A 22588-nucleotide genomic window follows, 5' to 3' on the forward strand; every position below is an offset into this window, starting at 1 on the left:
CCCTGGTTACTCCTGGTTAGCCCTGGTTAGCCCTGGTTAGCCCTCACGTTCGGCTCAGGATGTTTCTAGTTTTTGGTCTGTTTAAGTTGTCATAGCAGCAAACTGAGCTGATAATTAAAATAACCAGAACATTAAAAACATTTAAAACATCAGAGGAACTTTAACATAATTCACTGTGACACTGTAAATACATGATGCTCTCTCTCTCTCTCTCACACACACACACACACACACACACACACACACACACACACACACACACACACACACACACACACACACACACACACACAGACACACACACACACACACACACACACACACACACACACACAGACACACACACACACACACACACACACACACACACACACACACATTCATCAGGATTGTGTGACTGCAGACGCTGCACGTGTCCTGGCCTCTGATTGGTTGGTTGCTGGGGTCACAGTACACTTTAGGCAGAGGAGACTTTGCTCTCTTATTGGCTGAGTTCCGTTACCCACCTGATTGGTCAATAAACAACTTCCTGTCAGCTGGTGTGAGATCTGCTGACTGTGTCAGGACCTCTTAAGGGCGTCCAGCTCGCTGCCTGTTGGCTTCTATTAATAGAGCTGACACCTCTCCTCCTGTTTCTGCTGGTTAACTCATTTTCTTTACCTCCCGTCTCCCCCTCTCCTCCTCTCTCCTTATCTCCTCCCCTCAACTCTCCCCATTCTATTCTTTCCTTCCTTCCTGTCTTCATTTCATCTCCTTGTCTCCTTTTCTCTCTTCTTTCCTCCCCTTGTTTCCTCTCCTTTTTAAACGTCTGTAAACTGACACTTTGCTGCCACCACATGTTAGTTGGATGACCTTTGCACACACACACGCACACACACATGCACACACACACACATGCACACAAATAATAAAACACGTGTGAAGAACCTACAAACTCTAAGTTCTAGTATCAAATATAAATACACAAATAAACAAACACAGGTATGACACGTTTACAGAACACACACACACACACCCACAGACACACACAGACACACACACAGACGAACACTGCACTTTTTTAAGTTTAACGTTTGTTGACTTGGTGTTTTTTTTTAATCTTTATCTGTTTAATGAAAGTTCGTAGTTAGCTTCATCTCTTTCTTTCTTACTTTATCTCTCTGTCTCAGACACATGAAGATCCACGACAAGGACCCGGCCACCGGTATGCTCCCCATCTGCCCCCCCACCATCGCCAAGCGACGCCGTCCATCCATCAAGAGGAGGCAGAACTCGGAGGAGGAGAACGGGGAGGAGCCGCCCAGCAAGAAGGTAGAGACGCACAGGAAATTATTAAATCCAACTCATTTCCATCAGGCTCAAGAAAACATTTCCTCGCCAACACAAGTTAGACGTCAATGAGACACTCGGTGGTCTGTGGTGTGAATCTGGTCCCGTGTGCTCGCTGCTGTTCAGGTGGCGGAGGACGTGGCGGCGGCCGAGGAGGCGGCGGCGGTTCGCGGATCAGAGGAGGAGCTGCTGCCCTGTCCCATCTGCTTCAAGACCTGCAGCTCCAGACTGGAGCTGGACGCACACATGGACACACACCCAGACACTGCACTGAGGTACACACACACACACACACACACACACACACACACACACACAGCGTCCCACAATCCCCTGCTTCCCCTCCATAAATCCCTGCAATGAGCTTTTGATTGTACGAACACTTTTACTAACTTATGTAAAATGATCACTGCCGCTGCTTCAGGATCAGACGCACGTGAGGTCCGGCGCCTTGTACCGTGCCAGAGACGCACGCCATCTACAAACCAATCAGAGTCGAGTATAGGTAGACTCCGCCCACGTAGGTGATGGCGACAGGACGAACGTATGTCAGACAAAATTCTTTAGTCTCTAAATAATGTGAAACCAAAACTAACAGATCAGATGAAACATGGAGCAAACACAGGATGAAGATGTCCTGAAAGGAACTTTGTTGTCTTCATCATCAGATTCAAACTGTTTCCATCTTTAACTCAACATAATATTTAACTTAATAACTCTAATGTCAAACGTGGGGACTGGGGAAAGTAAATATGGTGGAAAATACTGGACCCGAGTCTTTAACTGGGAACTGGAACAAAAAGAAGAAGAAGTTGAAGTGAATGATTCTCAGAGTGAAACAAGTTCAACAAGTTACTGATGAAAACTGCACCTGATTCAGATTCATCAGCTTTGATCAACTTTAAATTCATAAAAGAATAAAAGAATCCATGACATGTAATATTAGAAACAAATCAAAACTGTCGAAGGGATTAAACATGTAAAATAACCACTGACAGGTTCAGAGATGAACGGAGGGATGGATAACCGGGGGGGGGGGGGGGGGGGGGGGGGGGGCTAATAAGTCACCAGTGGACAAGAGAGAGAGAGGCGGCTTAATAAGTCACAGGGAGGAGGAGGAGGAGGAGGAGGAGGAGGAGGGACTCGCTCAGTCGGGCCCCGTCGCCATGACGAAACCCTCCTACCCCTAAAAAAGATACCATCTGTCACCATGGCAACAAAACTCCCCCCCCCCCCCCCCCCCCCCCACACACACACACACTCAAACACACACTGAGTTCATCCTGTTGCTTTTTCATTCAGAAAGAAAGATAGAAAGAAACAACTTGTTTCTGAGCTGGAGAGAAACAGAAGAAAGGTAAAAAGAGATAAATAGAAGCAGAAAGGAAAGAAGAGAAAGAAAGAAAAGGAAGTAGATCTGATAAATCAGTAAAGTAAAGGAGGGATGGAGGGATGGAGGGATGGAGGAGTGCAGCAGGCGGCGCTGAGCTCGTTATGGAGGCAACAGGAATATTTAGCTGTAAATCCTCTTTAATCAGTCGCTAAGAGGATCGGAGGTGTAGAGAGAGAGAGAGAGAGAGAGAGGGAGGGATGGAGGGATGGAGGAAGGGAAGGTGCCAAATTTGTGGCGCCACTCAAGTTCATTTGATTGAGAATGTGTTGAGTGAACAGATGATCTGATGTTTTATGAATTATCATCTGAGTTCTCTGTTCACCTGTTTCCAGTCCGACTGGAGTCGAGTGTTTCTCCAACAAACAAACATCTGGTCTCTGAACATCTGTCAGTGAACGTAGAGGAGTCACAGAGATTCAGGTCCTTCACATGTTGTGTTCATAAACATCATCAAACTCTTTGTGGTCAGGCAGAGAAAAGACACCTGAGGAGCCTTGGACCTGTTAATCAAACCTCATGGATTCATGAAGAGATTCATCACTCATCACTAAGAGTGGCAGGACTAATTGAGACATTTTAACCATGTGGTGATTTGTCAGAGTAACGTTTCCTTCTGTCAAAAAAGAATTGAAATATTGATGAACATGTTGAAGGTGATTGATCCACATGGACAAAGAAACACACAAGCTTTAGAACAAAGGGATGAGAGGAGGAGGGATGGAGGGATGGAGGAGGAGAGTTTAACAAGTGCTGGTCCACATATGGTCCACAGTGTGTGATGTCCCCTCTCCCACCTCCCACCAAGAACCCTGTGACAACTTGTCTGAGGGGATTACACACAGCTTAAACACACACACACACACACACACACACACACACACACACACACACACACACGTGGATGTGATAAGAGTGTGTGACTGTGGCAGACATTGAGCAGCTGTCCTCTCAGTGCTTAACAAGAGCAGGTTATCACTCACACACACTCACACACACTCACACACACACTCACACACACACACACACACACACTTCCAAACATGTGAGGAAACGAGTTGTGTCTGTTTTAGTTTTAAACATTTGTTTAAAACTAAACAACGATCGTTCAGATATCTTTTTGTCTTTCATCACTTTTTTCTCTGAACCGGATTCGAACATCAAACCTGATCCATAAACACAGAGAAATGTCGCCACCTTGTGGCCACAGAAGCAGCTTTGTCTCTTTAGACTGATGAAGTGGAAGAGACGAGAAAAGGATTCAAGAGAAATGGAAAGAGAGAGAGAGAGAGAGAGAGAGAGAGAGAGACAAAGAAAGAAAGCAGAGCAAAGCTGTGAAAAACATCTGGACACGTTCACAATGATGGAAGAAGAGAAATGATTCTAATGAATTATGAAGTGATTACCTTTGAGTGATTAATCAACCAATCGTTGCATTGATCCTATTGATGTATTAAATTAAGACTCATCACCGTGAGGAGCCTTAGCAGCAGCTCATTTGATATCAGTAACTTAAAACCTTCAGTTCAGAACAGATAATAAAACATTTATCAGAAGAAATCAACTTCATGAAGCAGGAAACACAAAGAAAAGCTCAGAGTCGTTCTTTAACTTCTGTAAAAGTGTTAAAATTGAGCTTAAACAGGTTTCATTGTAGTAAACAAATCAATTTTTTATATATGTATATTGTTATTATTGATATATAAACTTCAGGCGTATTACAGCTGATCCATATCATCTATATACACTATAATTTCTGTATAATTCTTTATCTATAGTCGTTGATTTCTTTTGTGGTTCCTGACGTCCAGATGTGACAGAGTAACTGAACTCTCTCTCTTCTGTTCCAGATGTGACTTCTGCTGCCTCTCTTTCCGAACTCACCGCGGTTTGTTGCGTCACAACGCGGCGGTTCACAAGCTCCTCCCCCAGGACCCCAGCGGCCGCCCCTTCATCCAGAACAACCCCTCCATCCCCACCGGGTTCAACGACCTGGCCTTCATCGACTTCTCCTGCAAGAAGTTTGCTCACATCGCTCAGGTAACGTGTCTCCACTCAGACACGTCCGCTGGCTTCTCAGGATCTGGTTTCTAATCTGCGGCCCCCCCCCCCCCCCTCCTCCAGGTTTGGTGTGAGACGAACCTTCGTCGCTGTATCAGCAAGTTCCACCGATTCGTCTGTGACAGCTGTGACAAGGCGTTCCCCCTTCGCTCTGCCCTCGACCTCCATAAAACCATCTCCCACCACGACAGACCCTCCCCCGCCGACTCGGAGGAGAAGGTGGAGAAAGTCAAAGAGGACGGAGCTACAGGAAATGGCGTTGAGCCCGAGGGTCAGGAGGGAGAGACAGTAACTTCACACTCGAAGCAGACCAGCTTCCTGGAGGTGCTCGGTCTTCAGGACGTTTCCACGGTAAGCTTCAGAAGGTGTTTGTGTCCCCACAGAACTTGTCAGGTGCTCACAGGATGATCAGATGAAACAGGAGCCGACCAACAACCTCAACAACATGATCATCACGTTGATCAGGAGAAATTCAACCCTGGAAAAGTTCTCTAATAAACTTCGACCCTGTTTTATTTTTCAGGTGAAGTCTGGACCCACAGACGATGAGATCCATCAGGCCCATCTGGACAGCATCAAGGTGATCCACGTGGAGCCGCCCTGCTCCAGCCTCCCGCAGGAGCCGGCCTCCTCCTTCCTGTCCGGAGGTCTGGGGCTGACTCTGCCCCTCGGTGTCGGGGGTCTGGCAGCGCTCAGCATTCCCCTGCTGGAGGCGTCCAGCCTGCAGGGCCTGTCCCAGAAAGACGCCCTCAGCCTGCTGTGCAAGCAGCCCTTCCAGACGGGCTTCCTCCTGCAGACTGATGGGGGCGCTGCAGCGGCCAGCGCTGCTTCGTCAGGGGCCAAGCCCGGCGAGGCGGGTGGAGTCGGGATCATGGAGTTGGCCGACATCCAGCAGATCCTCAAAGTGGCCACTGCAGCACCCAATCAGATGGGACTGACCCTCCCGCCTCTCGCCAAAGCTCCTGGATTCCCCGGAGGTCAAGGTGGGTGTCGGCTCGCGGTGGTTAATGTTTCATCAGATCCTGAACACTCACAAAGACGCTCAGTGACTCTGTTTCTTCGCCCTCAGGTCAAGCCCAGGCTCAGAAGGCGATGCCCCCATTGAAGCCCAAACCTCCCATCACCCCTCGCTCCAGCCTCACAGCGACGACTCCTCCCCCCCTCCAGAGTTCCCAGCAGGCATCACTGGGCTGCATCAGCCCGAGCCTTCCACCTCCCAACCCCAACCTCTTCAAAACGCCCTCCTCCTCCTCCTCCTCCACTGGGAGCGGAGGGCAGATGGATGCGGAGTGCATGGGCGACGCCGACACTCCGTTGTCTGATTCGCCGCCAGCTGCAACCACAGCTGTACATGAGGAGGCGGGGCTTAGCAGTAGGAAGCCAGGAAGCACAGTGGGGAGCAACGGCAACGCCGGGTCCGCTAAAGGTTCGTTCCCCTGTCGCTTCTGCGACCAGGTCTTCTCCTTCTCGGGCGTCCTGCAGGCTCACATGCGCTTCCACCTCGGCATCCTTCCCCACCAGTGCAACATCTGCGACTACGTGGCTCCAGACAAAGCTACGCTGATCCGACACCTGCGGACACACAGCGGCGAGCGGCCGTACGTCTGTCGGGTCTGTCATTATCCTTTCACTGTCAAAGCCAACTGCGAGCGCCACCTCAGGAAGAAACACTTCAAGAACTCCAGGAAGGAAATTGAGAAGAACATCAAGTACGTCACCTCTGCCACGACGGGAAACATCGCAGCCATCACCACCTCCACCCAGGAGACGGAGACGGGCTGCACCGGAGCTGAGACAACGTGCCGGTTCTGTGGCGAGGACCTGAAGACCTACCGGGCGCTCCAGATCCACCTGCGCACACACAACGGCTGCCAGAAGAAGCCGTTCGAGTGCCGGCGCTGCGGCGCGGCCTTCTTGGCCAAACGCAACTGCATCCATCACCTGCTGAAGCAGCACCCGGAGGTGCAGGAGAGGGAGATTGAGGAGCATATCGCCTCGCTGCAGCCCGCCGCTGTGCCCGTCGCTACTGTCGCCACAGCTCGAGCTGCTCCGGTGAATCCGGTTCTGCTGAACGGGATCAGCCCGCCTCCGATCCAGATGCTCCAAGCGGTGAAGCTGGAGGAAGTAGCGCACGTGGTTTATCCTACAGAGCTGGACCAGCCGCTCGACTTCTCTGCTAAAGGTCGCGGCGCAGGGAGCCAGGTGGAGTCCCCCGGGGTCAAACTGGAGAGCGTCTCCCCGACCTTCGACTGCTCGGCCGTGGACCAGCCCATCGACCTGTCCATCCCCAGCAAGAGGCAGCGCCGAGAGGCGGCGCCGGCCGAGAAGAGGGAGATCAAGACGGAGCCGAGCGGCAGCAGCATCGAGCAGCTCGCTCTGCCTCCGCCCAAGGATGAGAAGGTGGGCGGAGCCCTCCACCCTCACCCCCAGCTCGGCTGTTACCAGCTCCCCCCTGGATCCACCCCTCCCCCTCCCCCAACCCCCCTCCCTAATCTCAACAACTCTGCTCGAGCGCAGCGTCTCAAACCACTTCTGCCTAAACCGGCCTCCTCCACCTCCTCGTCACCTTCCACCACCCTGAAAGAGCTCCCCCCCCTGGCCTCCATCGCTCAGATCATTCACTCCGTCTCTGGAGCTCCAGACCTGCTGAAGAGAGAAGCTGCCACACTGGACTGTAAAGCCCAGAGCCTCGTGCTTCCCTCTCCGGCCGACTCAGCTGCCGACGCTCCAGGACCCTCCGCTGCTCTGGAAACGCAGAGCGACACGTCTGAGGGATCTTCCAGGTCCGTGAACTTCAGACCAACATCAGCACCTAAACCACGTCAACGCTGACATGAGGGACATTTTCTTTGTTTGGGAAAGTATGTTTTTTGATTTGGTTTTCTCTTCTGCAGAAAACGCTCCCGGAAGAAACTGGCGGCCCTGGCGTTGAGAGAGAAGACGGCTGCGAGCGGCGGGGGCATCGACCTGGAGTCCAGCGGAGAGTTTGCCAGCGTGGAGAAGATGCTCGCCACCACCGACACCAACAAGTTCAGCACCTATCTCCAGACCAGCACCGCAGACCTGGGCGGGAAGAGAGGTAGGCGGGGCGACGGACCAGACGCTGACAGGAAGTGACATGAAAGTTACAGGCAGATGATAAACTGAGGTTTGATTGAACAGATGTTGACGGAGCAGGAGAAGGGGAGGAGAAGGACGGAGGACGGAAGGAGGAGGTGAAGGCGTCCAAAGGGAAGAAAAACGCCTACTCCAACTCTGTCCAGAAGATGACCTGCCCCTTCTGCCCCCGAGTGTTCCCCTGGGCCAGCTCGCTGCAGAGACACATGCTGACACACACCGGTAACACACTCCTACTCACACTCACACTCACACTCACAAGCACTAGCACGCACACACACACACACACTGGTCGTCCAGATGTTTTCTCCTCATGCAGATCCTTCATCTTTCCTTCTTCAGGTCAGAAACCGTTCCCGTGTCCCAAGTGTGACGCCTTCTTCTCCACCAAGTCCAACTGTGAGCGCCACCTGCTGAGGAAGCACGGCGTGACACACAGGACGCTGCGGCGCAGCGGCTCCCTCGGCAAGAAGGACGGAGACGAAGGCTCGCAGGAGAGCGGAGGTCAGAAACTGGCTGTAATGTTGAGTTCAAACTCAAACCCATGTCCATTCTTCTTGTGACATATTTTTAGGTCCTCGAACCCCAGATTGTGAGCCAATGATGGATGTACTGGTCGTGTGGATTGTGTTGATTTTGTTGATTGTGTTGTCCCTCAGAGAGTCAGTCAGAGACGGAGCAGGCAGCAGCAGACTCACACGACCTCAGCGCTGCCAACACCCCCGGAGGTCCGTCCCCCACAGCCGGGAGCCCCAACCCACTGGACCAAGAGCACGACTTCTCACAAACAAGCCCCTCCCCCACATCAAGTCAAGGTTAGTCAGGTTATCATTTCATCATAGTTTCAGATCTTTGGTCGTTTGGTTTGAACTGAGAATCAGGAACTGGAGCCCAAACGTTTCGGTGAATTTAGTGTTCAGCTGCTGCTCGTGAAGAAAATGAAATGTGCTGTCGGCATGAAACGTTTATTTTAAATAATTAGTGGAACTTTTGCTGTTGACTCATCATTCACTTCTTATTTAGTTTCATTGAATTGTATAGTTGGTGTTGTGTTGTATTGCTGACGGTTTGTTGTTCTGCAGATTTCAGTTCAACTGAGAACGAAGAGGAGCAGGAGGATTCCGACCGGTCGGAGCAGCCGGAGCAGCAGGGGGCGCCAGAGACCAGAGCCGCTCAGAGGAAACAGCCTCCACGGAGCAGCACCAAGGTAACCAACGTTTTTCAGAGAAACTAGATTTGAAGTTGAAAAATAAATGAAAGTTTGTTACTATTTTAATAATTGAATTCTATTTGACTGTAGTTGATCTCTGATGTCTGTTACAGGGCGGAGAGCACAGACGACGACGACTGCCACAGCAACAAGAGTCTGGACCTGAACTTCGGTAAAAAGCTCATCGACTTTAAGCTCTCCACCTCTTCAGGCTCCGCCCAGGAAGAGCAGAGCTCCCAGCCCACCTCCTCTTCCTCCTCCTCGGCGCCCTCGTCCAGCTCCGCCCCGCAGGGAGCCGCCCAGGCTCCAGAGACGGAGGAGAAAGAGAGGAAAGCTGCAGCCTCCTCCTCCTCCTCTGCTCCTGTGGTGAAGCAGCAGCCGGAGTACAAACACGTATGTCGAGTTTGCAAGAAGAGTTTCCGTTATGCCACCACCTCGCCCGCCACGAGAGGGCGCACCTCTCCGAGGAGACGCCAACGCCGGCACCGGTGGAAGAGACGGCAGTGACCGATGAGGCGACAGAGAGCAACGCCCCCAAGCCGGCTGAAGAGGAGAGAGAGGAGAAAGATGAAGAGGAGGAGATGGAATATGAGGATGGAGGAGGAGTTGAGAGCGAGGCGGGGGAGAGCGGGGAGTCGGAGGATGAGGAGGAGGAGGAGAAGGACAAGGAGGAGAGGAGCGATGAAGAAACGTCAGAACCAAAGAGTCTGGAGGGAGGAGAGACGAGGGGAGGACGAGTGGACAAGAGGAAGAAGATCTGTAACGTCTGTGGGAAAAGGTTCTGGTCCCTGCAAGACCTGACGAGGACACATGAGGTCACACACAGGTAACACACACTTCTCACAGATTGTTCACACACAACTTGTCCGGTTAAATGAAAACGTGTTTCTGATCTCAGCACTTCTCCGTCTGCAGGCGAGCGGCCGTACCAGTGTCAGACCTGCGAGAGGACGTTCACCCTGAAGCACAGTCTGGTCCGGCACCAGAGGATCCACCTGAAGCCCCGTGGAGCCGACGGGTCCTCGGCCGCAAACGACGACGCCAGCGAGGACGGAGACTCGTGCAGCCCGACTCCCACGTCCACCTGCCCCCCCTCGGAGAACGAGAGCGAGTGTGGGAGCAGCGCCGCGAAGGAGCCGGAGGAGGAGGACGTGAAAGACGAGGAGGAGGAGGAGGCCGGTGACGGAGCAGAATCTGAGGAAAGTCCGGGGGCGGAGTCAGAGCCGACCGCCGCGGTTCCCTCTGAGGAGCCGGACGCGGAGAACAAACCCGAACTTTGTGTCGACTCTGCGACGCAACAACCCGACACCAGCACATCTCCCAGTCAACAAGCTACTGACACAAAGACCAGTACGAGCAACCAGTCCGCGGACAGCGAGCAGAAATCAACCCGGGACTCAAACTCCTCCAAAGACCCCGCTCCCTCCTCCTCCAGCTCTCCACCAGGGGGAGCCCTAACAGCCACGCCTGCAGAGGGCGCCATCCAGGGGCAGTTAGAGATCCACACGAAGCCGTCGCTGGAGCAAACCCTTCCCAACGGAGAGCCTCCTCTCGTCGGGGGGGACGGAGGAGAAGCCTCCTGAGCTGCCTGAGCGTCACCACAGTGCCATACCATGATGATGATGATGATGATGATGATGATGATGATGCAAAAGCCAGCCCAGAAAAACTATTTTTGATAGAAAGACGAAAACCTCGTTTTCTTGAAGTGCCTTACTACTAGTCCTACTTCTATGATGTTCTTTGCTATATCTTTATCTGCATTATTACGGAGGATGGATCTAATTTTTATAGCTTTTTATGATGACAATGATTTGCATTACTATTTTTTGTGCGGGGAATCTATATTTCAGCAATAAAAAGAATAAAGTTACGATTTATTTTGGTTCTAGATTCTGTTTGAGAATGAATGATCAACGTAGGAGACGCAGGGACAGACGGGGACGGACGGTCGGTGTCTCGTCTGTCTCTCACATCACAGACTGAGGAACCTGTGGATTGGACAGAACTCTTTTCTTTGGTCCGTCAGCAGCTTTTCAGAATTCAAACTTCTGTTCTCATGTTTGTGGATCAAATCCAACATGGAGGGGACGCCGTTTCCCTCCGTGTGGCTAACCACGTCTTTTGAAACTGGAAATCGCAGAACGCCGTCGTTCTGCCGCACCAGTTCCCGTCTCTCGGCAGATAACACAAAACATTTATGAACTTGACAAAGTCAAATTCTGTGTGAAAGAAAATTGTGTTGATCATTTTGCTCTTTGTGTTTTTTGTTTAATCCTTCACACTATTGATGCCTCTGCGTCTCCCTCTGGGTTGTGTTAATATTTTCTCTTTCCTAATCATTCTCAGTTGATTCCATGTGGAACGTGTGCACGTGATGAGTGTGTGATTAGCATTGATCTTCAGCGTAGGGACGGGAACTCTTGTGTTGTGTGGATATTTTTTATAACTGAACAAATCAAAAGTTTTGTTATGTATGTGTGCGCCTCCCACCTGTGTCTCCTCGGCACCCCCTAGTGTTCACGTGGGGTATATTACAGGGCCTCATGTGGCTCAGTTTACCTCAATCTCTGCTTTTAACTGCGACAACGAACAGATCGGACGAATATCGCAGCCTCACATCCTGTGTCTTCCTCAACAGGCTAGCACGGCTAATTCTGTGCTAGCCTGGTTTCCACTGTGGGCCACAACGAGCCATAGCTTCAAACGCGGCTGGTTTTGTTAACGTCTGAGTTGTGACTGAAGTCTGAACTCTAAAGGGCTGAGTCATCGCTAGCACGGTTTATGCATTTAACCTTGACATTTGCTAGATATTCACAACTCCTGATAAAAGGGCTAACTGTAGCTTCCAGGCCAAACTAATGCTAACCAGGGCTAATTCTTAGGACCATGATAACCAACCTGCTGAGGCCTTCACTGGGTAAATTTCTAGTGCACGTTAGCTAGCACTCATTAGCTCTTATTGTTAGCCTGAGCTATGTTCAACGTCTAGAAAAGACAACAGTTAACTCGTTTTGTATGCTAAGCTGTCACTAGCACTAATCGTTAGCCTGTTAGCTTGTTTTGGGTCCTTTGAAATCTACTCAAAGCCCATGCGCTTCAGCTAACTGACCAGCGTGGACTTGCTAATCAGGCTAATGCTCCATGAACAGAAGCTAATAGCAGACCTAGCTAACCTTCCAGTATTACCAGTTTCTTTAGTCGGTCCAGGACAACGTTAGCATGTTTCCTTGTATTCCAGATTCTTCAGAGACGAGAACAGCTGAAACAAAGAAAACGTAAACTAACCCGTTCATTCATTTAGCATCAGAGGCAATCAGTCGCATGTTTCCTATTGAAAATGGATTTAAAATAATGAATTAAACCTTTAGTTGCTTCTCGAGTGGTTTCCAGGAGCAGGTAGATGACGGGAGGACGGGAGTATTAATAAATGTTCCTCAAACAAGTCAAAGATGTGATCCTCCAACCCGACACGTGTTCAACCGGCCGAGTGGTCACTGATCCTGACGTCGCGTGAAGATGAACATCGCTAATTTCTCTATTCGCACGTTTTCGGCTGTTTATTTTTATATCAAGTATCGACCTCATTAGCAAAACATACGAACCTCAGCGGCTCCTAATGAAACCGTCAGGCAGCGACAGTCGGTCTGAAAGAAAGACGTGAACAAGCAGGAGCTGGACGCGGTGAGAACCGGACTAACAACTTCCAAACTACTACTTCTACTTCTACTACTTCTACTTCTACTACTACTACAGTGGAATGTTGTGACACAATCAAGAGAGAGAGTTTCCTTCAGTCGCCCCCCCCCCCCTCCGTGTTCGCTGGTTGACCTTCACAAAATGATGATGTTTTATCTTTGAATGATAAATCGACTCCGGATCAAATATCAGTTCCGTCATTGATCCTTCGTCGTGTTTTTCTTCGTCTCTTCCAAAGTTTCCCTCGATTTCCCTGAAGTCAAATCGTCAGGATTCGAACCCTCGACCACTCGGTCGGTGCCACTCACGTTAGAAAAGTTACCGTGGAACTGGAAATGATAAGAATCTGTGTTTCATGTTTGGAGTCGACTGGATCCGAGAGTTTCACGGGAGAAAGAAACTTAAGGAACATTTTTATACTATCGTCTAAAACCTGAGAACTTAAAATGGGAATAAGTGGGCTGTGCTATGCTAAGCTAGGTTAGCTTCCTCCCTTCTGGCTCCATGTTGGTTAATGGAGCAAATGAATTGTTTAATTTTCCCACCAGATAGAATTCTCTCAAAGTTCAGTTGCACCTGATGAAGGAACATTTCCTGAATGAGACGTTCAGCTGTGAAGCCGTGAAGCTCCGGTTCTTCAGGCGACGGTGGAAACATTAACGTGTCATCACGACAACTTCAAACCAAACTGGAGCTGAGTCTCAACTTTAAATGAGTTTTGATCTTTAATTGGCTGAAGAAACTTTCCCTCTGAATTATTGTATGTTTGTCCACCTCCTCGGGAATATGTGCGATTGTCTGTGTGTGTGTGTCTGTGTGTGTATGCGTGCACGGCCATATGAATACTGGAGTTCCATTCGAATGCACATGGACTGTTTTTAAATGTATTTATTTGGAGCCCAGGTGTGTGTGTGTGTGTGTGTGTGTGTGTGTGTGTGTGTGTGTGTGTGTGTGTGTGTGTGTGTGTGTGTGTGTGTGTGTGTGTGTGTGTGTGTGTGTGTGTGTGTGTGTGTGTGTGTGTGTGTGTGTGTGTGTGTGTGTGTGTGTGTGTGTGTGTGTGTGTGTGTGTGTGTGTGTGTGAGAGAGAGAGAGAGATAGTTTCCACAGTGAGAAGAAGCCATGTATTGAAAGTATCACATTTATGCTGCAGAAGTGATGGTTTGAGTTGTGGCTCCTCCGACTTGCCGTAGAGTCGGAGTGCGACTCGGACGTAGCAATAAGAAATCCTGAATCCAAAAAGCTTTACGTAGATCTCTGAGTCGAGACTCCGTCGGTTCTGTTTATTTTTAGTTTGGATGATTTTTGTTGTGCTTATTTGTATTTTTTCTCTCTGACATATAAATGCATATAAAACTGTGAAAATCCATCTTGTTCAGTTAAAGGGTGAGTTTAGGCTACTTTTCTTTTTTGCATGTTAATCTAATTTGTTCAATTATGGATGATTTGTCTTTTCTCCATCTCTTTTTACACACACATATATATATATATATATATATATAAATCTAGAAATATATATAATCTCGCTCTCAGGGTCTTTCACAAATTCATTATCACAAATATTTCATCTTATTTCCTGAGTTGCAGTTTTTCCAGGTCCTGATGATTTGTCTTTTTTTATTTGAATGATCAGATCTGTCAATCACTACATTTAGCACTTGACTGTGAACTCGGCATCGAACAGAAAACACGTTGTTTCATTTGAGTTTATCACCAGAACCTCTCGTTTCCTTCTGTTCTGGTTGGAACTGTTTTGAGCCTCGTCAGTCAAAGGGAAGCGTCGGAGATGTAAACACACAAACACAAACACACAACAGACACACAAACACACGCTGGACCTCCTTAATGAACACACACTCGTGGTCATGTGATTCTTTCCCTGCGAGTCAGACAGTGTTTCGACAGATGTGAAAACCTGTCCTGTATCAACCCACTGAGAAAAAGCAATAAAGATTATATATCGTGGAAACGTGTGAATCAAACTCTGAAGGTGTTTTTCATTTCTTTACTTCAGCTTCATTAGAAACTCAGTGATCTGATTCTTGTGTGAAGACTTTTTACATATTTTTAGTTGTTCATTCAGTTTTCTGAGAAAAACTTAACTTATTTTAGATTCCTCACGATTCTTTAATAAACAAGTGGTTGAGCACTTGTCTTCATGCTGTGACCTTGACCTTTCCTGTGGAATATGAGGTTTGTAATATCAGAAAAAATATGTCCCCATGTTTACAAAGAGGAAAACCATGGTTCATGTAGTTATTGGTCAAACACATCGACCAGTGAGGTTGTCTTTAGAAAACAGGTTGTGTATAAGTGAGATTGATTTTATATTTCATAATCTTCAGTTTCAGAACTGGAGGATTCCGTCAAACGTAAAACCAACAGAGCCAAGGGACTCGCTGTGATGTCATCACGTGTCTCAGTATTTTATATTTGTTTCTCTTTCAGATCTCGTGTAAATGTTCATTTTGAAACTTGAAAGCAACAGAGAAGTAAACACTTTGATGTTTGAGTATCATTTATACACAGTTAATATTTGTCATCATGAACAATAGAAAGGTTTTAATACAGATTGTTAATTAAACTGTTTGACGGTTAGTGACATCATTTCCTCTTTATCACAAAATAAATACGATTTGTTGAACTCATTCATTTCCTATGTACAGAAATCATACTTTACAGGTCCCGCCCACATCATGTGATAACACGTGACATCACAGCTGCCACAGGGAATCAACACATGATCATGTGACACGTCTCAGGTCCATGTTGACACTTAGTGACACGTGATGTCAAACGTGGTTCAGACCTTCAGGTCTTGGTCCCGGTGGTTTACATGGTGGAGGCCTTCATCAGCGCCTGGTCCCCGAACAGCTGCTGGAAGTGGACCACATGCTCCTCACAGTGTTCTCCTGGGGGGGGGTGGGTGTGAGAGAGAGAGAGAGAGAGAGCGAGAGAGCGAGAGAGAGAGAGGATATTAGCCGAGTTTCAAACACGATCTTTACGTTCAGAATCCTTTGATCTTCTCCTTATACGTCGTATAGGTTTTTAGATCAATCTAGAGCTTGAGAAAACTTTTATACCTTTAAGACATTTTTAAACATGACTTATTAAAATATTTATACATTATACCTTTTTAGGACCTAACTTATCTAAATCTTAGTACAATTAATTTTTCTAGACCTCACCCGTCTAAATTTGATGAGTAAATGTGTCCGTGTGTGCGTGTGTGCGTGTGTGCGTGTGTGTGTGTGTTCTCTGACCAGGGTTGAATCCAGGACTTCCTCTCAGTCGTTGGTTTCTCTGCTGAAACGACCTGAACACGGTGTAGAACAACATCTGGTCTCCGGTTTGTCGCGCCGCGTCCAGGAACTTCCTGGAGGACACGTTGTCGTGTCCCCCTGCAGAGACAGTTCAGAGGACAGGGTTCAGAGGACAGGGTTCAGAGGACAGGGTTCAGAGGACAGGGTTCAGAGGACAGGGTTCAGAGGACAGAGTTCAGAGGACAGAGTTCAGAGGACAGGGTTCAGAGGACAGAGTTCAGAGGACAGAGTTCAGAGGACAGGGTTCAGAGGACAGAGTTCAGAGGACAGAGTTCAGAGGACAGGGTTCAGAGGACAGGGTTCAGAGGACAGGGTTCATAGGACAGGGTTGATGTCAGAGTCATGGTGCAGAGAGGTGCAGATGATCGTACCGACGCTGCGGAGGAACCGGAGCGCTCCCAGGACCTGCTGCTTGGACAACAGGACCTCCACGATCTCATCGTTGGCCGTGGACAGACGCTGAAAACACACACTGAGGATAAACTGACACAATAACTGACAGCGTTTGTGTTTTGATTGTTCTGTGTTCGATACCTTCAACATGTCGAGTGAGAGCTGGTGAGCAGGAGGATATGTGCTCTCCAGGGACAGAAGCAAACAGGCCTGAAAGACAGGGGGGGGGGGGGGAAAGAGAGAGAGAGAGAGAGAGAGAGAGAGAGAGAGAGAGAGAGAGAGAGAGAGAGAGAGAGAGAGAGAGAGAGAGAGAGAGAGAGAGAGAGAGATGCCCATTTTAGTTTACATCTCTGAAAGGATTTATGGTCCCTGATATACAAAAAAAAACAATAAATCCTTAATTTCCCATCATGCACCTCCACTGTCTCTGTGCCATGGGGTCTAGGGAAGTGTGTGTGGATGAGGTTTGGACTCACCAGTGGTTTAGAGTCACTGAGGACGTGATACTGGAGGAACTGGTGCAACATGTAGAAGAGGTTGTGCTGCACCAGAGTTTTAATCACCAGCTCGTACAAGTAATGCTGCAACGCACACGAGACAGGAAGTTACTGAAGCTGCACGTGATCGTGAACGTGAACATGATCGTGATCGTGAACGTGAACGTCAGCTTCACTTTTACCTGAACTGTGATTTGGAACTGGTTCAGAGAGCGAATGTATTCCATCAGCACCGCGATGATGAACTTATGAGACACGCCCTGAAGAGAACACACACACACAAACACACACACACACACACACACACACACACACACAGACACACACACACACTTTACTTTACAGCATATTGAACATTTTAATTTCCACTGCTGAGAATTCAATTATCTGAATCAGAAGCAAAAGGCAGAAAATCAATGAAACATTTTTGATACTTGATAAATAAAAACAGAATCTTTAAATGTATCATTTGAATTTAATTATAATTAAAATATTATAATGAGGTGTGTGTACCTTGGTCTCGGTGAACGCTGACAGGACGTGTGTGTACATGTCTGATTGGTCGATGACAGCTTGAGTCCTGACGGGACGTTTCTGAGCGGCGCTGCCTCGACTCGGGCCGGACTCCATCGCCTACACAACACACAACACAACACAACACAATCAAACAATCCACTCACATCAGACACACAGCGGTGTAGTTGCCGGACGGCTCTCTCACCACGGTGTAGCTCTGCTCCGCCTCCAGATACTCTTTGTACACCTGGTTGAGTTTGTCGAACACAGTCGCCACCACAGGAAGACTTCCCTTCTCCGCCGCCTCCAGGACTGAGAGACAAACGTTTACATAACACAACTTGTTCATGACAAACTACACACCAACACACTTCAGGTTGGTCCTTGTAGTAACTTTGATCATCAACCTGCCTCGTTGTGTTCATGAGTTGTGTGAAGTGGCTGCGTCACTTCCTGTGTCTCTCTCATGAAATGAAAACACAACTAACAGAGGGACTCACTCTGCGAGCAGACGGACAGGATGACCATCTTACAGTCTCTGCGTCTCAACAGGAAGTCCATCAGCTTCCCTTTGTCCTGCAGCAGGTTGACAGCCGGAGGCAGCTTCACCTGCAGGTACCACAAGTAACCTGAGAGAGACACACACACACAGACACACACACACACAGACACAGAGACACACACTTTAACTTTGTCATTTCTTAGAGAATCTTTAAATCTCAAGTGCTCGACCACAGAGAGCAGGACGTCCTGTAAACGATCAGCATGTTTTTACCATACACAGGTAATTATGAGGAGTCATGTGAGAACTGTATGTGTGTGTGTGCGTGTGTGTGTGTGTGTGTGTGTGTGTGTGTCACACCTTCACTGGCACTGATGATGATGTCAGGCTGGAAGACGCTCCAGGAGGAGGAGTCTGGATTGGTGGTTAAGGTCAATTTGAGAACAATAACAAACATCAAGGTAAAATGATTTTAAAGGAGTAAAAGTCAACGAGGTTAAAACCATGAAACTAAACTGGGACGTGAAAGGACACAGAGCTGACAGGGGACTGGAGGCTGGGAGGGGACCACAGCAGGACCTGCAGAGAAGAAGGAAGAGAGACTCAGACAAACTCTAGCGCCCCCTTCAGGCTGGATCGGCATCACAGTGAAGGTCAGTGACAAAACATCTCTGATCCTGAAAATAAAATACATCCTTCCTGCAGCCGGAAAACACCGAGAGGCTCCTCTAGGGGGCGCTACAGAGTTTAAAAGCCAGCACAGAGACACACCTCCTGTGAGCTGACACATGTTGATGTGATGTCAACCAGCTTCTGATTACAGGAGATCTTTGACTGTAGAATCATCTGCTGCTGTTCGTCTCCACCAACCACAGCAGTGACCTTTGACCCCCACATTATAATCAGTTCATCCTCGAGTTTAATGAGAAATCCTAATATCATGTTCACAGGACAAGTCCAAACCAGAATGGATCTGGAGCTCGCTGGCCTGGAGACCGGAGGGAGTTTCAAATGAAGGAGGTGGTTTCAGGTCAACCTGATTCAGACCTGGGATCAGACCTGGGATCAGACCTGATTCAGACCTGGGATCAGACCTGGGATCAGTGTTTACCTGCCAGTGGGATCCTGTAGGGGTGGATGGAGCGAGCAGGCAGGACGGGCTGGTGGGTGTTGACGGCACATTCAGGTTCCTTCAGCTTGATGTCGAAGATCAGAGACGTCTGAGACACACACACACACACACACACACTAATGAACACACTCCCACAGTTAAACCACAAGATGAGGTCGATGGAGACAAACTGACCTGAGAGCTCTGATGATGAACGACCACCAGGTTGTCCACGATGTTCAGAGCAAACTTCCCCGTCGTGTTCAGCTTCAACACGTGACTCTTCTTACACGCCCCCTCCCTGAACACACACACACACACTTTTTAATAATCTGAGTTTATCATCTATGCTTGTGTGTGTGTGTGTGTGTGTGTAACCTTGGTAAGTGATACAGCACGACCTCTGCACTCGGACTGTTGGCTGTTCTCGAGTGATGCTTCAGGTACATCACATGCAGCTGACCATAACTGCACACAGAGAGGGGGGGGGGGGTCAGTGGAACGACAAACTGGTCGCACACAGGAAGTCAGAGCGTGGGCAGCTGGCTCACATGGTCGCCATGGCCGTGTCCCTCTCCGACAGGCTGAGCTTGGCGGGCTTGGGGACGACCGGCAGCTCGATCTCGAACTTGGACATTTTGGACATGGTCCCGTTCTGTTGACACAAACCAGGATGAAAGTGAGTCACTGATGTGGATTCAGTTTTAAACTCTGACCCTCGTTCAGATCTGAAGCTTCCACATGCGAGTGGGATTCAGTTCTCACCCGGAAGGCGAAGGGCTGCAGGACGTTCCCCTGCACGGTGGTGGACAGCAGGAGGACAGCCGTCTCTGGACAGTACTGGTACCAGTTCACATTGATGCTCTGACTCTTCAGCAGCTTCAGACTGCGCTTGTCTGGAAACACCTGAACACACACAGTCACATGGGTCAGACACACACAGTCACATGGGTCAGACACACACAGTCACATGGGTCAGACACACACAGTCACACCGGTCAGACACACACAGTCACACCGGTCAGACACACACTGAGTCCGGGGGCGGGTCCTGACTGGAGTCACAGTACCTGGTAGAACTCGATTCCTTGGTCGGTGATGTAGACGATCTCGTTCCAGTTGGTCCAACAGAAACCCAACACGCTGGCGTTCTTCGTCTACAGGAAACAGGAAACAGGAAACAGGTTTCATTAAGGACACGTCTCAGAGCTGCTGAGTCAGGACCTTGATTCAGATTCTGTCTCAGCTGTAACTCCCTCTCTCTCCTCACCACCTCCTCCTGTGTGCCAGACGTGGGACCTACCTTACACTCCTGGGTGAACTCAGTGTGTGGATAGTCCGGTATGAAGTTGATGAAATCCTACGAACAAAATCAAAAGTGAAACAACTCTGTGCTGCTCAGGAGGAAAGATTCATAATTAATAAACCAACAAAACGACCTTTTCATGAAGGAAAAGTTCACACGATGATTTTATGACCTGATGACCTGCGGACGTCCTCCGTCACAACTCACCACAGATTTTGAAGTTCTCTGTACGGCCAAGATTTTATTTCCAATCGAGAACTTGATGCACTTCACTTCTCCTCTGTCGTCCATCCTGAGCACAAACACACGAGTCACTGAGTGGATCTAATCTGCTCTGACTGCATTCAGCAGAAGACCTGGTTTACGTGAGAAGTATGAAAGTATGATGAGATATAAGTTAAACAATGTGTTTGTGGATTGTGAAGGATCATAAATAATAATAAATATGGATCCTAATAAGCGGCAGTGGACAATGACTGTGGACTATAGTGGATCTGTTCTGGATGGTGAATCATGATCTTGCTGGCTGCTGACCAGAGACTATGATGCAGCAGAACTGATTGACATATAGTATTGAAGTTATCCTTCAAGATGTTTCCCCTCATCAATGCTGCTGACACCTTTAATCTGATGATGTTTCCTTCACTTGACATCTGTTGACTTGTGTCCGTCCTGGGAGACGGGTCCTCACATGTCTCTCTGAGGTTTCTGTGTATTTGTACCTGTTAAAAGGTTTTAGTTGTTTGTCCTGACTCTTGTTGAGGGTGAAGGACAGAGGATGTCTCACCATGTTAAAGACTATGAGACAAACTGTGATTTGTGAATATGGGCTATACAAATAAAGATTGATTGATTGATTGATAAATAAGGAGTGGTGTTACAGCAGACGTGGGCGCACCTGAAGGCGACGCTGCTCTTGTCATCTGGACCTTTGACGACCACACCAGTGGCTCCACCTGAACGCACCGCGAACACCTGCAGCCACAGCACAGGGCGAAGAGTGTCCACGTTACACACATCAGCGTTACAAACATCAGCGTTACACACATCAGCGTTACACACATCCACAAGCCAGAAACACTCAGTTTAACTGAGAACTTTAGTGAAAAAACATCTTTGTTATGACTATTTTAATTATTGAATCATCTGTTGACTATTTCTGGATCAATCGATTGTGTGCACACACACACACACACACACACACACACACACACACACACATACACACACATATATATATATATAAAAATCTCATCTTTCATTTACAGTTTTCTCCATCTGTTCATTGAACATGAATAAAAAGAAGAAACTCAAACAATAAAATGAACGGTTCAGACTCAATGTGTTTAATAGAAAAAAATGTTAAATCCTCAGCTAAGAAGAATTTTGAAATAAAACCATTCAAAAAGTTGAAATCTAGAGTTGTTTACTTTCTGTGTAAAAGTCAAAACTCGTTAACGGATCGATTGTCTCATCAGGATTAAATCCCACGAACACATGAACACAATCAAACTGATTTAATGAAACAGTTAAAAGTCTAAATTGGATTTAAACTGGGTAAGATAGCTAGCTTCGTTAGCTAGCCTCGTTAGCACTGCTATCTAGCGGACCTGTTTGTTAGCCTCGTCGAAGAAGACGTTGTTGACGCTGGACGCGTTTTCAAACTGCACCGGATGTTCGCACAGCTCGAGGTAGTGCTCCCCCATCCTGTCTCACACCTGCCGCCGCCTGTCTCACACCTGCAGCCCGGGAAGCAGCACTTTGGTCCGGGTAGCTTCTGTTAGCAGGAGCAGCGAGACCGGATGTCACCAGAGGCTTCCGGTTTCAACCTTCACAAGAAATCCAGGAAAGATTGTTTATTATTATTTTGTACGAATTGATACATTGAGACAAATAAATATGAATAATCAGAATCTTAAATTGAATCTTATAAAGTCAGACTTTAACACAGAGTAGAAACGCATTGAACGCATTATACAAATATCCACTCGTGCCAGTATGCATGATGTTTCACTGTCCTTTATTTTGAAAGCGTCTGGTAGGAAGTCCCCTGAATCGAATCATGTGACAGACTGAACATCACGTGATTAAGCTGTCAGTGACGAATCACCACGTGACAACCATGAGTTGCTCTTGG

At 48.2% G+C, this 22588-nt stretch overlaps 2 protein-coding genes across 5 annotated transcripts in view; one reads left to right on the plus strand and one right to left on the minus strand.

Annotated features, from left to right (window-relative positions):
• The window catches only part of rreb1a (ras responsive element binding protein 1a), a 27352-nt gene extending 12567 nt beyond the window's left edge, over positions 1-14785 (plus strand). The window contains 15 exon segments of the mRNA XM_053412954.1: positions 1170-1311; positions 1456-1604; positions 4570-4759; positions 4844-5131; positions 5304-5763; positions 5850-7563; positions 7675-7859; positions 7943-8119; positions 8240-8401; positions 8557-8712; positions 8980-9103; positions 9221-9540; positions 9543-9913; positions 9915-9933; positions 10023-14785. Of these exon segments, the coding sequence (XP_053268929.1) occupies positions 1170-1311; positions 1456-1604; positions 4570-4759; positions 4844-5131; positions 5304-5763; positions 5850-7563; positions 7675-7859; positions 7943-8119; positions 8240-8401; positions 8557-8712; positions 8980-9103; positions 9221-9540; positions 9543-9913; positions 9915-9933; positions 10023-10690 (5125 nt within the window). The 3' untranslated portion in view covers positions 10691-14785.
• Positions 14786-15303: 518 nt separating this feature from the next.
• On the minus strand, positions 15304-22267 carry rmc1 (regulator of MON1-CCZ1). 4 transcript variants are annotated; one of them, XR_008333216.1, is made up of 22 exons: positions 22062-22267; positions 21350-21426; positions 20659-20743; positions 20449-20505; positions 20216-20302; positions 19911-20051; positions 19697-19800; positions 19524-19613; positions 19341-19446; positions 19146-19254; positions 18569-18613; positions 18395-18448; positions 18033-18161; positions 17738-17844; positions 17530-17649; positions 17199-17276; positions 16996-17100; positions 16661-16729; positions 16498-16585; positions 16067-16204; positions 15563-15715; positions 15304-15520 (listed from the first exon to the last, which is right to left on the minus strand). XR_008333216.1 is itself a non-coding variant. In XM_053412955.1 (21 exons), exons 1-21 carry the CDS (start codon positions 22155-22157, stop codon positions 15636-15638), a joined length of 1965 nt encoding a protein of 654 aa, XP_053268930.1. In that variant the 5' UTR covers positions 22158-22267; the 3' UTR covers positions 15304-15635. The 4 variants fall into 4 exon arrangements, 3 of the variants coding, with proteins under 3 accessions (XP_053268930.1, XP_053268932.1, XP_053268931.1); XM_053412955.1 differs by having other exon boundaries at positions 15304-15715; XM_053412957.1 differs by having other exon boundaries at positions 15304-15715; positions 22191-22265.
• Between the last annotated feature and the right edge of the window lie 321 nt (positions 22268-22588).

The sequence above is a fragment of the Pleuronectes platessa genome, chromosome 20 (assembly GCF_947347685.1).
Source record: "Pleuronectes platessa chromosome 20, fPlePla1.1, whole genome shotgun sequence".
In the NCBI taxonomy this organism is placed as follows: Eukaryota; Metazoa; Chordata; class Actinopteri; order Pleuronectiformes; family Pleuronectidae; genus Pleuronectes; species Pleuronectes platessa.